This window comes from Triticum urartu, chromosome 4, assembly GCF_003073215.2.
Source record: "Triticum urartu cultivar G1812 chromosome 4, Tu2.1, whole genome shotgun sequence".
Taxonomy (NCBI): domain Eukaryota; kingdom Viridiplantae; phylum Streptophyta; class Magnoliopsida; order Poales; family Poaceae; genus Triticum; species Triticum urartu.
In genome coordinates this window covers 18,252,858-18,269,180 of record NC_053025.1, presented here as the reverse complement: position 1 = coordinate 18,269,180, position 16,323 = coordinate 18,252,858, and the positions used below count along the sequence as shown (strand labels likewise).

Below are 16,323 nucleotides of genomic sequence, written 5' to 3'. Positions count from 1 at the left end.
GTTCCGTCAGCATGACGGCGTGGTGACGATCTTGATGTTCTACTGTCGCAGGGCTTCGCCTAAGCACCGCTACAATATGATCGAGGTGGAATATGGTGGCAGGGGGCACCGCACACGGCTAAGGAACGGTCTCAATGATCAACTTGTGTGTCTAGGGTGCCCCCTGCCTCCGTATATAAAGGAGCCAAGGGGGAGGGGGCGGCCGGCCAGGAGGAGGGCGCAGGAGGAGTCCTACTCTACCGGGAGTAGGACTCCCCCCCAATCCTAGTTGGAATAGGATTCCCCGAGGGGGGAAAGAGAGAGAGGGGGCCGGCCACCTCTCCTAGTCCTAATAGGACTAGGGGGGCGCGCGGCCCACCTTGGGCTGCCCCTTTCTCCTTTCCACTAAAGCCCACTAAGGCCCATATAGCTCCCGGGGGGTTCCGGTAACCTCCCGGTACTCCGGTAAAATCCCGATTTCACCCGGAACACTTCCGATATCCAAACATAGGCTTCCAATATATCAATCTTTATGTCTCGACCATTTCGAGACTCCTCGTCATGTCCGTGATCACATCCGGAACTCCGAACTAACTTCGGTACATCAATATGCATAAACTCATAATAACTATCATCGTAACGTTAAGCGTGCGGACCCTATGGTTCGAGAATAATGCAGACATGACTGAGACACATCTCCGGTCAATAACCAATAGCGGGACCTGGATGCCCATATTGACTCCTACATATTCTACGAAGATCTTTATCGGTCAGACCGCATAACAACATACGTTGTTCCCTTTGTCATCGGTATGTTACTTGCCCGAGATTCGATCATCGGTATCCAATACCTAGTTCAATCTCGTTACCGGCAAGTCTCTTTACTCGTTCTGTAATACATCATCCCGCAACTAACTCATTAGTTGCAATGCTTGCAAGGCTTATGTGATGTGCATTACCGAGAGGGCCCAGAGATACCTCTCCGACAATCGGAGTGACAAATCCTAATCTCGAAATACGCCAACCCAACATCTACCTTTGGAGACACCTGTAGAGCTCCTTTATAATCACCCAGTTATGTTGTGACGTTTGGTAGCACATAGAGTGTTCCTCCGATAAACGGGAGTTGCATAATCTCATAGTCATAGGAACATGTATAAGTCATGAAGAAAGCAACAGCAACATACTAAACGATCGGGTGCTAAGCTAATGGAATGGGTCATGTCAATCAGATCATTCAACTAATGATGTGACCTCGTTAATCAAATAACAACACTTTGTTCATGGTTAGGAAACATAACCATCTTTGATTAACGAGCTAGTCAAGTGGAGGCATACTAGTGACACTAAGTTTGTCTATGTATTCACACATGTATTATGTTTCCGGTTAATACAATTCTAGCATGAACAATAAACATTTATCATGATATAAGGAAATAAATAATAACTTTATTATTGCCTCTAGGGCATATTTCCTTCAGAAGAGAGGAAGAAGAAGGGAAAGGGGCCTTGCTCTACGCAATAGAGCTATGTCATCTTCAACTTGCTTGTGGACGATAATCGTGTTATCCTCTAAACTATGCTCTTCGATTTGGTTGTGAACTACTATGTGTCATGAACTACTATCTCTCCTCCTCAATTTGGTTGTGAACTACTATGTGTCATGAACTACTAACTCTCCTCCTCGATTTGGCTGTGATCTACTATGTGTCATGAGTACTATGTATTATGAATTAGTATGTGTCGTGATCTACTATGTGTCGTGAAGTACTATGTGTCGTGAAGTACTATGTGTCGTGAACTACTATGTGTCACAGTTCTTTGGTTGCTATGTGTCGTGAACTACTATCTCTCCTCATCGGAATATGTGTGCATGTGCCAAAAAATTTGCTAAGTACAGGTGCAACGCCTAGCCCTGGGGCGTTGCACTGTACAGTGTGGCGCCTCGGTGCTAGGCGCTGCAGCGGCTGTAGCTTAACTTGGTCATTATCAAGTAGAGATGAGGAAGGGAGAGGGGGACTTGGTGCACCCAAAGGGTGATTGTCATGGTTCAGAGTTCAATGTGGTTGAGCAGGGAGTTGAGGTCACCCTCGAGGATCCAGACCAGTTCAAACATGTCGAGACTGCCAATGTGAATGATCAAGATGAGGGCTTTAGTGGTGAAGCTAATGAAGAGGGCTCTTGAAATGGACGATGTAGGAGACAAGCAGGATGCATCGGTCGAAGCGGCCTTGCTTCCTACCAGGAAGAGGATCAAGTTCAACATAGAGGATCAAGTTCAACATTATTAAGACAACAAGTGCAACATAGAGGATCAAGTTCAACATTGCTAAGACGTCAACTACAAGTTCAACATAACTAAGACATACAAAGAGGATCAAGTTCAACATAGAGCTACCACAAATAAAGGACTATGGCTGGTTCCTAAGAAGAGCTAGTTCCTTGAGCGCTTTTTGGCTGCTCCCCCCCTCTTGCTGGCTAACTTCTTCACCTTCCTAGGAAGAGGAACACGCTCCCGCTCCGGCTCCGGTTCCTCCACGTCATTGACATCGTCATCCAAATAGTCATCCAAAGCCGCCATCCGCGAGGTGCCGACCGTCCTTTTGCCTCTTTCGGTGAAGTCTTCAGGTGTGTACTTGTTGATTCCCTTCCTAGGCTTTAGCATGTATGCAGACCTAGCCTGGTACGTCCCCAAGGTCATATCATCATCAACAACCTATGCATCAACAAAAGATATGGAAAGACCGTGTGTGTGAGAATATAGTTAGCAATGCATCAATAATTGGATATATATGCTCATGCCATACCTCTTGGGTGACCACACCCACATCCTCATCCTCCAAATGATCACCATGGCTCTGGCCCGAAGCGGGATCTGATGGTGTCGCCGACCTAGACCGTTCTGGTGATGCATACTCGGGGTCACAACAACCAAAAAGGTTTGATAGCAGCCTTAACTTTTGGCCCTGGCGTTGCAACATGTACAAGTGAATGAGACATCGAACGTAGCAACACATGTTAAGTGCTAGTTTGAAGGAGATGTGAACCTTGATGAATGCTCGAAGTGCACCTTCTCCATCGCTTTTGCCAGCCGGGGTTGTTTCAAGAATAGTCTCGGTCTCATCAGCTGCTTTCTTGATCTGGGCACGCTATGAATAGAAATGGTATTAACGTGTTAGGCAAGCGAAGATGTGAATAGTGTGAATGAAAAGCAAAGAGGGCAAATACCACAAAGTTCATCATTGGAGCTGAAGGGATCACTGAGTTGCCTTTCCTGACTAATGCGTTGTACTGGTGTTGGGCTACCTCATCAAAAACAGTGGGTTCTTCCAAAATCTCCTCAGCATACGCCGGCTTGCATACCTCCACACGGGTACTTGCAAGAAACCATGTGAGATAGTTGTTGAACGCTACAGGGCAGTGCTCACGAAGCTGGACTCCTTTTCCAGCCCTAGCTTGCTCCACACTAAGCGCAAACTGTACGACATACTTTCTGTGATGCTTGGCCCAATCCTTAATCTTTCGCTGCCTTGTCCTATCCAACCTGCAAGTTAGAAACATAATATTAGTAGCATCGAAACCGCCGAGAAGCTGCTAAGTACTCAAGGTTAATTATATCTTACGCGTGTAGCAACTTGTCCGTGTCCTCCCACTCCGGCGGATGTGCCTGGAACAAACCAAACTGACGGCGCACTCGATGTGGGAGGTGAAGCTCAACCGCCCAGTTGCATATGATTGGGCACCGCATACGCCAGAGATCCCTATCCCTAGTGCACATCGGATTCAGCCTGAACTCTAAAGGTTTACCAAAACTATCTCCTGTTCCATATGGCTCCCATATCACCTGCAAAATGGGATAGAATGCAAAATTGATATCGAGTTGCAAGAGAAGCATCATAATCACTTATGCCATGTCAATTCACCTGCTCAGGCGTGATCGCGTCAAGCTCGCTCTGGTACGACTTGTACATGACCGAGGGATCATCTGTCGTCTCATTTATCACATCCCACTTGTAAGCCCAAGTGGGTAGCCGTAGGTCGCCTTTGTCGTCCCAATCATCGTACTTCACCTTCTTCGGACGTCCAACCGGCAAACGCTCCCAGCTCCATATGGAAAGTGCGAGCAAACAACCACCAATACCTCCAGATGACCTACAACAGGCTTCGTCCAACTGCACATAAAAGAGAACATGGTTCAATTAAGAGCAAGATCGCATTCATAATGTAGCAATGAAGTGAAAAAGAAACAACTTCATACCTGTCTATACAAGTAAGCCAGTGTCGCCGAACCCCAACTCCATTTGCTATCGAAGACGGTCAATGCCTTCAGCCACATCCATGGAGCATTCTTGCCTGTGCCATCAGCAAACATAGTCCTGGATATCACATACCACATGTAGACACGAGCATATGTCTTGACCGTGTCCTCATCAGCTTCCGGTGGGCAAGTACCAAAGTGCTCAGTAATCCACGTGAAAGTAGCACCGGCTGCGACTCTTTCCTTCTTCTTGTTTTCTGCTGCTGGTTCCGGAGGCTCCGGAGGAACCATACCGATAAGGGCATGCATCTGCGCGCGCCACCCATCGGAATCGGTGCTCATACATAGAGGATTCCCATCGATAGGAAGACCGGTGATCATAGCAATATCCTGGAGCGTCACTGTCATCTCCCCGGTCCGTAGATGAAAACTATGTGTCTCCGGCCGCCAATGATCAATAAGCGCGGTGAGTGCTGGAGCATTGTTGGGTGGCGTCGACCGTCTGACCATATGAATGAAAGGGAGAAGTCCTGTCTTCCTTACATACGTTGTGTATCGCTCATCATAGCGCATCCACCCAAGGGTGACCCCGTGAGAACGAAGCTTCAAAGGTGCAAGCTCCTACAAACAAACAATTCATAACATTACATATGGGGCATTTGTGTTTGAAATAAATACGAAATTCATAAAACATGCCACTTTCATTATTACCCGCTGCTCCACCGCCATAGCGTACGACCGGTGTTGTTTGTCCCAGTGATCATCGAGAAGCCAAACCATCCTAACAATTTTAAAAGAAAGCTTTCTTGTCAACACGATTATCTTTTGAATACAAATAAACTAAAGTACGCCTACTAGATGCAAAATACAAAGCATATGTATCCAAACCATTCTCGCCAATACAAATGTAATTTCAATAAACTAAACTAAGCCTACCTCATGCAAGATTCAATACAAATATCTTTTCCATATAAATAAAATGTCAACCTATGTATCCAAACTATATAAATAACATGTCAACCTATGTATCCAAACCACATTCTAGTCTAACAAGGGTTCCCCTAATCTAATACATGCAAGATTCAAACAAAAATTCCCCAAATCTAATACACACAAGATTCAAACAAGGGTTCCTCAAATCTCCGAAATAGCATACATTCTATGGATAGAAAGAAGGGGATCGGAGAAAAGTACCTTCTAGGATGGATTGGTGAAGGAATCCACGGGCCAAATCGTCAGATCTGAAGATTTTTTAAGAGGGGATTGAGAGGGGGAGAGGAGGAAGCCGCCGGCCGCCTGTTCTGTAACTCCTCTGGAACGAATGGGTGGGGTGGGGGGGTGGGGGGGGCAGCGGGCGGCTAGCATCTAAGTCACAGTGCAGCGCCTGCGGGCCGGGCGCTGCACATTACGGTGCAGCGCCTAGCTCGGAGGCGCTGCACTGCTGGGTGCGGGCCCAGGGGCTGCCATGGTGGACTGAAGTGCAACGCCCCCGATCTAGGCGCTGCACCGTAGGGTGTGGCGCCGTCGTGGCGGGCGCTGCACAAAAAGGTCAGGGGTGTAAAATTGTTTCACGGGCAGTTCATTTTGTGAATTGATTTCGTCCACAAGTCAAAATAGTCAAATTTGCCGCATATAGGCACGAACTTGCCTCAAGTTCTACTAACATCGTGCCTCCTGCAGTGAAAATGTGTCACTGAAACATCTGCAAAACACAGGCATGACTTCACGTCTGTGCGTCACGAGCCTTCACTTCTGTGCCTCCCTTTGCTTCACGCTCGTGCCTCTAGTACGTCACTGTTCGTGCCTGCACATAATATGCGACCATGCGTGTCACACCAATGCCTCTCAAAAATTAATAGAAAGGAATATTAACACGATATAGGGAACCAAATTACATTTGTTAACAAAGTTGCTGATAAGAAAAACATCAGGAAAAGAGGAGCACGGCTGTCCTTCTCGTGCTTCTAAAGCCGTGTCTCACGTCCGTCCCGCGCGCTCACACTAAACGTGCCGTCACCGCAACGTGAACAGAGCCACGACACTGCGTCTGCATAACATAGGACACTGCCTATAGTGGCGTCAAGTTCGTGCCTCAATCAGTAAACGAGTCAGCGAAAACACTGATAGCACATTTATATATATATATATATATATATATATATATATATATATATATAGTATTTTGAGCCTTTTTGCATCATAAATTAAACACGAGACCACAACATTTACTTGTAGAGTATTCATTTCTGCAGAAATATTCTTATTATGATATTATTACAACACTTCTTCATATTTTGCAGAGTGCGTTTAGGCACTCAAACTTGGTCGAAAGTGCTTTCAACACTGAAGCATGGATCAACTTGGAGAAGAGTTCAGTTCTGGAGGGGGCTAACTGAAAAGTGCCAGAAGAAATCACGCACGAGTGCATATATCCAGTGATACGGGCATTGATATGATACCGTGATACAAGAAGTTGTGATCTGTGCCCAAAGTAGAGGATTAAATAGTCAGACATCCATTACCAAATATACAAAACAGACCTTAAACTTTTCTATATTGCCGGTTGCAGCTTTGCATTACACCATGTCAAATTCGCATCTCGTTTTCAGCTTGGGGCATTTCTGTCTCACGGGCACAATGATGAACTAAAAATCTACCTATCACCCTGAAAAGACGCTACTGACACACATCTGAGTAAAAAAGAACTTATATGCAGCTTTTAAGAAAAGTGAGTAACGCAAAAACAGGGACTGCTTCTGCTTGTGATCATCGAGTATTAGTGTTTTAGAAAATTATGACGTACTAGTTCATTTGGAAACCATCGGTAGTTGTTCATCTGGATTAATATTTTGAACAGCTGCTATGATTTTGCATGTAGGCACAACTTTTGGGGGGCTAGACGCAAAATATCCTGTATATAAACAAATGAGTTGATCCTATGCCTTCGATGCAGATCTGACGCACCATGCCGAGCACGGTATCATCTAATGACTCGTATCACAGTATATTTTGCAAGAGCGCCAGCATCTGGTGACCAATCGAAGCATCGAGAGGCACGACCCACCGAGAGATGCTACACACGAGGGTTTTACATGCTTTTATGGGATGGTTAGGATCTGGTTGGCTTAGGGCTCCTTTGATTCAAAGGAATTCTATAGGATTTCTGGAGGATTGAAATCCTTAAGAATTTTTTCTATGGAATCTTTTGTACTACATTTCATAGGAAATCTAACATCCACTCCAACCTCTTTTTACAATTCATTTGCTTTTCCTGTGCCATCAAACACTCCATGCTAATCCTGTAGGCTTCATGTGTGCATGCCACTCCAACCCTATACTTTTCCTATTCCTACGATTTGAAAATCCTGCGAATCAAATAGGGTCTTAGGTTTGATAAAGTGAGGCGGGTCCGCCACTTAAAATCAGGGAGGGACAATTAGTGAAGGCCACGTAGCAGGGTCCGTGAAAGGCCGTGACTTTTGCGCGTGTGTAGTATTATCGCGACCCACCAGACGGCAAGCGGTGGGCGTCTGATCCCACGTGCGGCTGAACCCACGAACCAGAGGAGGGGGTCGAAGCGCGCGACCAACCAGACCGCCGTCTGATCCCACGCGCGGCTGAACCCGCGAACCAGAGGAGAGGAAGGGGGTCGAAGCGCGCGACTCACCAGGCCGTCTGATCCCACGCGCGGCTGAACACCGAAGGGGAGAGAGGTGGCACGCTCCACCCGTGCAAGAGGCCAGGGCGGCTGATCTGCTCTCTGATGCTTCTCTTCTCTCACCACCCCCTGCTGCTTCCCTCTTCTTCCTGAGCGCCCCTGCTGCTCCTTCTGTCTTCCTCCCCTGCTGTTATTCTTCACCAAACCGAGCCTGTTGTTGTTCTCTCTGTGTGTGTGTGTGTAATTCATAAAAATTATTGTTGTGCGATGATGATATTTGTTCAGTCCGAAGACATGCGCCGCTCTTACTTATTTTGTTGATCAGTGAGAGTTTGTACCCACTAGCAATTACAAGTGTGATCAGATGACGTTAGCTCTCGAGAACGATTTGAGAATCTAGTGCTATCGTATTTTCATTCTATTTCATGTTGTTGAGTGCACTGCACTTTCAATCTACTAAACTATCATGTCTCTTTAATCGTGCGAACTTGTTATGCTTTGGTTGCAGCATGTTTCAAGTACCTGGAAATGATTTTAACTTTGCAAATAAAAAATCAGTAATACCATAACCTTGCAAATCAAAATTTAGTACCATCACAACCTTGCAAATCAATTTTTTGGTAATGAACATTTTAGAAAAAACTGTGCATGGCTCCACTATGGAAGACAAACCAAAATGTACATCAAAGTTCTGTCATGTTATATTTATCTTCAAGACCTCAACATGGGAAATTGCGGCGGTTGCAAGGGGAAGGCACCCGGCAGTGCCTGAGGGCTAAGGGCACTTAACTCTACAAATCAAAATTCAGTACTAACATAAACTTGCAAATCAGAATCCAGTAATTAACCTTTTTGACAAATAGTAAGTCTGCAACTCCATGGCTCCATTGCAAAGTCAGTGTACATCAGGTTCCCAGATACAACAGCAGTTACCTACTCGTACAAATGAAAGAGCAACATTACACTGACTACCCTGATGACCCAAACAGAGCAAAACAGAATCCAGGTTCATATCTAGCTTCACTAGCTAATCCATGTAGAGGCCATTGTAATCAGGTGTGGTTCGTCGTCTTCGTGCAGTCGGCAAGCCACTGACAGCTCTCTTCCATGTAGAGGCCATTTGCAAGGGATATGTAGCACCATTGAATTGCTCACAAAATAGACGGGGAGACATGTCCATCACCTAACTGCGAAGAATGATATAACGATCCATAAAGCATATCGCAGACAATTAATACCATGTCTGACTAAAATATCAACAAGCTTCAGTAAAAGCCTCTGAATAAAAAAGAGCAAATACATTTTGCATAAGAATAAGGGAACAAAGAAGAGATGATTTTAAGATCACAAAACTGTTATAACTCTGATAGAGATGATTTTAAGATCACAAAACTGTTATAACTCTGATAAGACACCATTTGAATAATATGGTGATGTGCCTACTTCTTGCAGTGAACATAGAGAAGGCTTTGCTATCATTTGGTGGAACAGTTAAGCTGTACAGTACAAATACCAGACTTGAGAAGAAATTCCTTTGTTCTTGATTATGCAACATAAATTGACAAGCTCTTTCTTTCCGGAGAAACTAAACTAGTAAAACTGAATGAAGGAAACTAAGCAAATTACATTCCTAGAGATTGTAGGACGCAACAACAGAACTAAGAGGATAAATGGAAACAGGCATACCAAATACCATCTAAGCCCTCCGCAATAACATCAGTACAACTTCAAGTAAGAGGTATCAGTGAATATTGGAAATAAAAAATAATTCTACTTGAGCATGATAGTTTTCTACCTTAAGGTCGCCATTGTCCATTTAACCACGGCCATACTCGTTCTACAGATTATTCTAATTCATCTGTATATCTGTATATGTGTGATCAAAACAACAACTTCAGAAATCCTCAGATCAAGTGATCAGTTCGCACAAAAATGGCAGCTAACCTGCTGCCCCTGGTTTCCTCTATGGCTCTATGTGTTTTGTTTCCTCACCGCGACTGCGAACTGAGGAAAGGATTGGGCTGGCAGCGCCACCACCACTCGATAGAAAAAGCTCCGCTGAACGATCGGGAGTTTCTTTTTTATTTTACTGAACAATGGGCAGCTATCGACCCCTACGGGATGATGGGAAAGTCCAAAGTAGTATTGGTAAAATGACTAGTTGCCCTTTATCATGGACAGCTTCATTTGCTTGGTACTCCGATACGGGTGATTGGAGTACCAGGGTACCGTTAAAAATCTCAAATAAAAACATTTATGAACGTTAGTGCAAGTCCCTGTTACCACACAAGATTGCTTCAAATCTCAATTACAGGAACACCAAGCAACAAGCCACCTAGCTGTTCTCGGTTTCTATGAGTCTATGATGATCCCACACACGACACTTCATTCTCGGTTTCCCTAACTCCCAACTCCATGAAGGTGCACTCACTATCCTAGTTGTTCTTTCTGGACCAGGAGCGTCCAAATTGATGCTAGTCTAAGAAAGTTTACTACAGTGTTGTACAGTCGTAATGAGGCTTGGCGCCGAATGTTGGTTCTGACACTATGCAGTGCTGTGATGGCTACAGTTCAGCACAAATAAAAATTTCTCACACACACACACACACACACACATACACACACACACACAGTTTTTTCTCTCATAACTATTTTTTATGGGATTCTCTCCTTTTGTCTGCATTTTTTGTTGTTGTGTGGAGAAGCACTTCAACGGTGCAATGCATCAAGAGAAAAAAAAAGAAACAAATCAAAGTGAAGAGGAAAAGGTATACTCAATAATTAAAACATTATCTTATTTAAAAACATTGCATCTGATGGGAGAAAATGTGAATGGGATATTAGTAGACGTTCAAAGTGGATGTACCTACATAAGGAGCTCGGCCACATCTTTCCCCTCCACGAATCATTGCTAATTTACTTCTGATAGGAGTAATTGCAATTCTTGTAGCACTCCCAAACAGACTCCAACCTGTAGATCATATAATACCTAGCAGTTAATAAAACTAAACAGAAAATAAAATAAAATTGAGTAGTGGGCTGCAACGACATACATGTCTTTCATTGCCGATTTCTCTAACAAAGAAGTTAAGGCAAGCATCACAAACTCTTCGAGATAATAAGCACCTCCGACCTCCAGTTCATCGAGATTTTGTACCAGTTGCTTGCGGGGGCCATCAACATGGCAGTCAAAGGATTTCTCAGTGCCATGTACTGCAAGATGCCTCAATAATTCAATCACGTACTGTAGCCCGTCTTCATAATATGCAGCGCCTTTGTACCGGAAAACATCAATAATGATTTGATTTTCAACCGCATTCATCTTCCATAACCAGAAAGATCCTTCGACAGAGCTGATGATCTTCTTAAGTAAAGGACTTGTATCATTCTTATCGAACGATCTCCATGCATCAAAGATGCCTACCAGCAAATTCAAACGAGCCCTTGAAGGCTTGAGAAAGGGATAATGGAGTATCAATTCTCGCAAATTCTTTGTCTTGAGTCGGTCCGACCACCAGGTAGCATATAGTCCCATGCCACTCAAGAAAGCATGAAAAGGTGACAAATAAGGAACGTAAATCTGAGACTGCATGAATTTTTGCACCACTTCTGTTGCAATACTTTTAAAATCCTTCGCCATTGCAGTGACCATCTCGGGCGATATTTCAGGCTGTATATCAAATAACTTCGGACTTTTTGTGATGACCACCTTGCCATCGTAGGCATCCATATCATTTAAGCCAAAATCACCTTCCCACGAGTACCCAGCTTTATGGTTGCTAATCACATGTTCGACAAGTGCCTGAACCAAGGCGCATTTATCAGGCAAAGGTGTCATGATTTTCTCCTCAACATGACCATGCACACTAAGCAGCGCCAAAACAATCCTCTAGCTCTTCATGCCTGAAAACATATATACAGTAGTCTCTAATTAAGCACTAAAATAGAACTGAGTTGCATAAATAAATAATGATATAAAAGGGAAGGGATTGAGAACATTACTTTTTGGGCATTTCAAGAAATTTTAACTCGAGCTGCTGGATTAAATTCCTGTTGCATTCTGTCAGCTTTATTTTCAAACTTGTTACAAGTTCCAGCATATACTTCCGGGCAATTTCTGTTAACTTCACCCTCAGCCTGTTTACAGTATTTATTAATTAGTACTATGATATTAAAATCAAGGAATCATAAGGAAAATAAGGTGGCTACTAATTTGAAGAGAAAGTGATGGCTACAAATTTAAAGGGAAAATTGGGAAAATTTTCAGCACATATCAGCACACAATCTTATAGCTTGGTTTTCATGCAAGTGATTGTGATTTGTCCCCTTTTGAAAAAAAGGTAATTGTGATTTCAGAATTGGAGCATACTTGTGCTAGTACTGGTAAAGTAACAGGAAAGGAAGCTTCGAAGGGGGAGGATATCTTCAGGAAAGATCCAACTGTTGGTGCAAAAAAACTACAGGATAGGATACAAGAACAATTACTCAATGTGGATCACAGTTAGCCAAGAAACATCCAAAGCTTGAAAGAGTGGTGCCTCTGTACTAGCTGTATGATTAAAACAAGGATACATTGGTCCTAAATAACTGCCTTGGATGGAGAATATGACACCGTGCTAAACAACTAAAATGTGTAACCTTTGTAGTGTTATTTAAGTGTACCAAGACATTTTGGTGCTAGCTTTCTAAAGGCGACCTATTTGGGTGCTACATAACCAATTTTTCCAAGATTGAAGAGATAATTTTGTCAAAATTATACCTTTCGCCGCCATTGCAGACTCTCATTGCAAGGTCCTTTGACCGACTCAAGAGATGAGCAGTTCCCTTGATACAGAACCTCTCACAAGCATGCCCCACAATTGAAAACGGTAATATGACATCGTTTCTCCGGATAGAGTGAACCTATCAAAACGAAGTTGTCTGGATTAGAACCCGTTGAGCAGAACAACAACAACAACAACAAAGCCTTTAGTCCCAAACAAGTTGGGATAGGCTAGAGGTGAAACCCATTGAGCAGCATGAGACAAAAAACATAGAAAAGCGAGATAAACATACTCATCAAGAAACTCCCAAAACATAGGTAGCAATGTGGCATTTTTCTTGTCCGCTCTCTGTTCTCTCCTTTTATCCCGTCTGGGGTTCCTCTGCTCATCCCATGGGACCAAGTCATCCATGGGTGGAGGAATCAAATCACCGACAAGATTGGGCAACATTGGCAGAAGGTTGGCAAGTCCAGATTCCTCACTCGTGACATTGGCAGAAGATTGGGCATCATGATTTGAACACTGCAAACAGAACATTGACATTTAAATAAACATGCCAACAAACACAGAATAACTTATAAAGTCTTAGTTCCCCACCCTTTCATAAAAGAGAATGTAGGCCTCGCAATCAAGAACTTGCTGCAAGCTGGCTTTTGTTATCATCTCATCGCTTGCATAAAACCAAGACTTGTCATTGCTTTGATGTTCCTGACCATTCATCTTGCTAGCTCTTACATACACAATATAATGACCTCCTTCCCGATCTCCAATGTGTTGAGCAACACCAACTAGACGGTAGGTGTTATTGTCATTCTCGTCAACCCTGAAAATTACAGGAAATAGTGATGACCAGAGCAGTCGTAGAGCTGTACAGTACTGTCGCTCGCTCATAAATCACAAATACTGAGATGCCAAATTCAAAAATTATTCAGACCCAGTTCAGTCTGAATAATTGTCTGAAACTACATAAGGATGATTAATAGCTAGGTAGTGGTTGGAGATCTTCTTTGGTTAGGAAGGGAGCTGAGAGTGTATAGAGTTAGTTAATAAAAGGTTCATTTTCAAAGCTAGGAAGAGTAAGTATGCATGCCTTTGTTTGTCGCTAACGAGGGACAAAAGAATACTAAGTCAGCAATTATAGTTCATTTTCATGTCATGGGTCCTAGCTAATCTAGGTGCTCCAGCTTTTTCATTCATGGACCTAATTAAGCTGAGCTAACTTCAGTTATACTAGTTTCTGTTTTGTTTAATTTGGACGGACGGTTGGTTTTTTTATTGATCAATTATTTCTAAATTTGAGTTGTATTTATTAATTAGTTACTGCTTCATGCTTGAAGATAGCTGAAGTAGTTACTAACACTGCGCTACTACTCTGGTTGATGCACGGATCTATATTCAGTCAGTCAAGGAATGTTTTTTCCTACAATAGTCGGTCAAACAAGTTTTCAGATTCAGGTAAAATGATTTCTTATCCATTCGAACAAGACTATCAAAAATGATTTCATATTCAGTCAGTCAAAGAAACAATACCTACCTTTCGTCCATGTATGGCTGCATATTAAGAATCTCCTTGAAACACACATGTCCTTCCAATTTATCATATCCAGCAGGATTAGGAGCCTTTTTTTCCTGATCAAACTAATCACCATTACATCTGGAGCTTTGGTTATAATCATTCTTTTCCTTGCAGCTCTGAAAATTTTTGTTGTTTCCTGTTTCTGTTTCTGGTCATTTTGGTTATCGTCACCACCTGACTCCACAACATGTTTTGTGTTAGCTGCATCAGTGCAAGACTCACAGACCCAATCAGACATCAACTCTTCCTTGGTGTATAAGGAGAAGCAATCCTCAACTGATACAGGATCATCGCCATCATGTGCCTCAGCATCAGCTTTATTGCTCCTCGAAGCTACAGCAGGGAGCTTCCTATCTGGAATTGGCAGTCGGAATATAAGGGTCTCTTCATGTTTCTCCTTGGAACTGTGTACACATTCTGTGCTGGTTCGAACACTACACTCCTCGCCTGCAAAGATGGAATTGACAATTGTGACCTTCTTTGAAGCATCCATTGAAGGTTGACGTGCTTCATCTTCCTCTTAATCCAAACCATGAAGAAAACATTGGATGAGTTCTTCGGCATCCTCCATTCCGCCGGTACTAAATTGGGGCCACTTTGAGCAGACAGATGCAAGCAGTTTTGTTGGGTCAAGGCAGCCTTTTGCATTGCTTGAAGGACTTGTGTTGACAAAAAGCTCTTTGAAAAGCGCAGCAATTGGCCCTTTGCAAACGTTTTGTCCCATCATTATGCTGCGCAGTGGGTCAAGGGCCAATAAGCACTGCAGCATGGCATTGAAAAAACAGGTGTTGCCGGGATTCCGCAGCCCCCTGATGACATTATATTTGGCAACGTCCTCCTTGGCTATGTCCTCCGAGTGAGGAGATGATGGACTGCTGGATCCCTTGTCCTCCTTCTCCACCGGTTTCATCTGCGGTGTCACCACCTCCTTCTTGCCCAAACCATCATCATCCTCCGAGCGAGGAGATGACGAACTGCTGGATCCCTTGCCCTCCGCCTCCACCGGTTTCATCTGCGGTGTCACCACCTCCTTCTTGTCCAAACCTTCATCATCCTTCGGATGAAGTGAGTTGGTGTTTGCCTCTAACTCAGTTGAAGCTTCTGTTGATTGTGATGGACGATACTTAAAAACCTTGAGTGGAACCTTCTGGTTACACTCACAACAGTACAGTATATCTTTATCATAGGTGTTGGCAAACCACCGATGCTCAGGTTGCTCCTTGTGATGGGAAAAAAATCCGGTACGACCGGGTCGCACGAGGCTAAACGGGAGACCACCTCGCGCGCATGACATCTGGCAGCACGAATCTCAGCGCAGAGTCACCTTATCCCGAACCGAAGACCAGGTCGAGCGTGCATCAAATCCCTAGCCCAACTCCTCCGACGCCCCCAATTCCAGCCGCCGGCGTGATCGGCTCCGGCTGCTCGCCACATCGCCGCCAGTGTGCTCCTCGACGCTGGACCCAACTCCCCTGCTCGACGTCCTCCATTCCCGCGGGCACGGCCGCGTTCGTTGGCGGCCCAGGTCGCGGCACCGTCGTAGCTGCTCGTCGGCCTGCTCCTCGACGCCGGCCTGCTCGTGGCTCTCCATCCCCGCCGGCACCCACCATGTTTTCCGGCGGCCAAGCTCACGGCGCCACACCATCTACCCTTGTCATGCCGCTGCCCATGGCAATGCTCCTCGGCCACATTCGCAGCGCTGCCGGCTTATTGTACAGGCTTCATACGCCCCTTGGCTCCGGCCAACCGTTTCGACGCTGCTGTGTCACCCTGGTCGCTTCTCGGCAAACAACATCAACTAACAAGTTCCTGTAGATTTTTGTGTGTGATTTGAGCTGTAAAAGCCTGAACAAAGGCAACTATTCTGTATTTTCCTTTCTGAATTTTATTCTCTTACAAGACTGGCCTATGTTGTAAACGAATTTCTGTGTGAATGAAAGCTTGTGGAATTTGCAATGTATAGTTGTTCTTGTCCACTTTTCATATAATGTGTTGCGACATTTTCAGTGTATTTGTGCTGTTGAACATACTGATCACTTGTTTCCTTCCAATATCTGGTAAGGGACCAAGTATATGCACCCTTGTGTGT

General features: G+C 44.2%; 1 protein-coding gene and 1 pseudogene across 1 annotated transcript; both read right to left on the bottom strand.

The window, feature by feature from the left end:
- Nucleotides 1-2,413: 2,413 nt before the first annotated feature.
- LOC125554546 lies at nt 2,414-5,017 on the bottom strand. Its single transcript, XM_048718069.1, has 7 exons — nt 4,949-5,017; nt 4,745-4,858; nt 4,238-4,513; nt 3,903-4,151; nt 3,606-3,646; nt 3,211-3,385; nt 2,414-2,695 (listed from the first exon to the last, which is right to left on the bottom strand). Exons 1-7 carry the CDS (start codon nt 5,015-5,017, stop codon nt 2,414-2,416), a joined length of 1,206 nt encoding a protein of 401 aa, XP_048574026.1.
- A 3,589-nt stretch (nt 5,018-8,606) lies between these two features.
- On the bottom strand, nt 8,607-15,879 carry LOC125554545 (annotated as a pseudogene).
- Nucleotides 15,880-16,323: the final 444 nt, after the last annotated feature.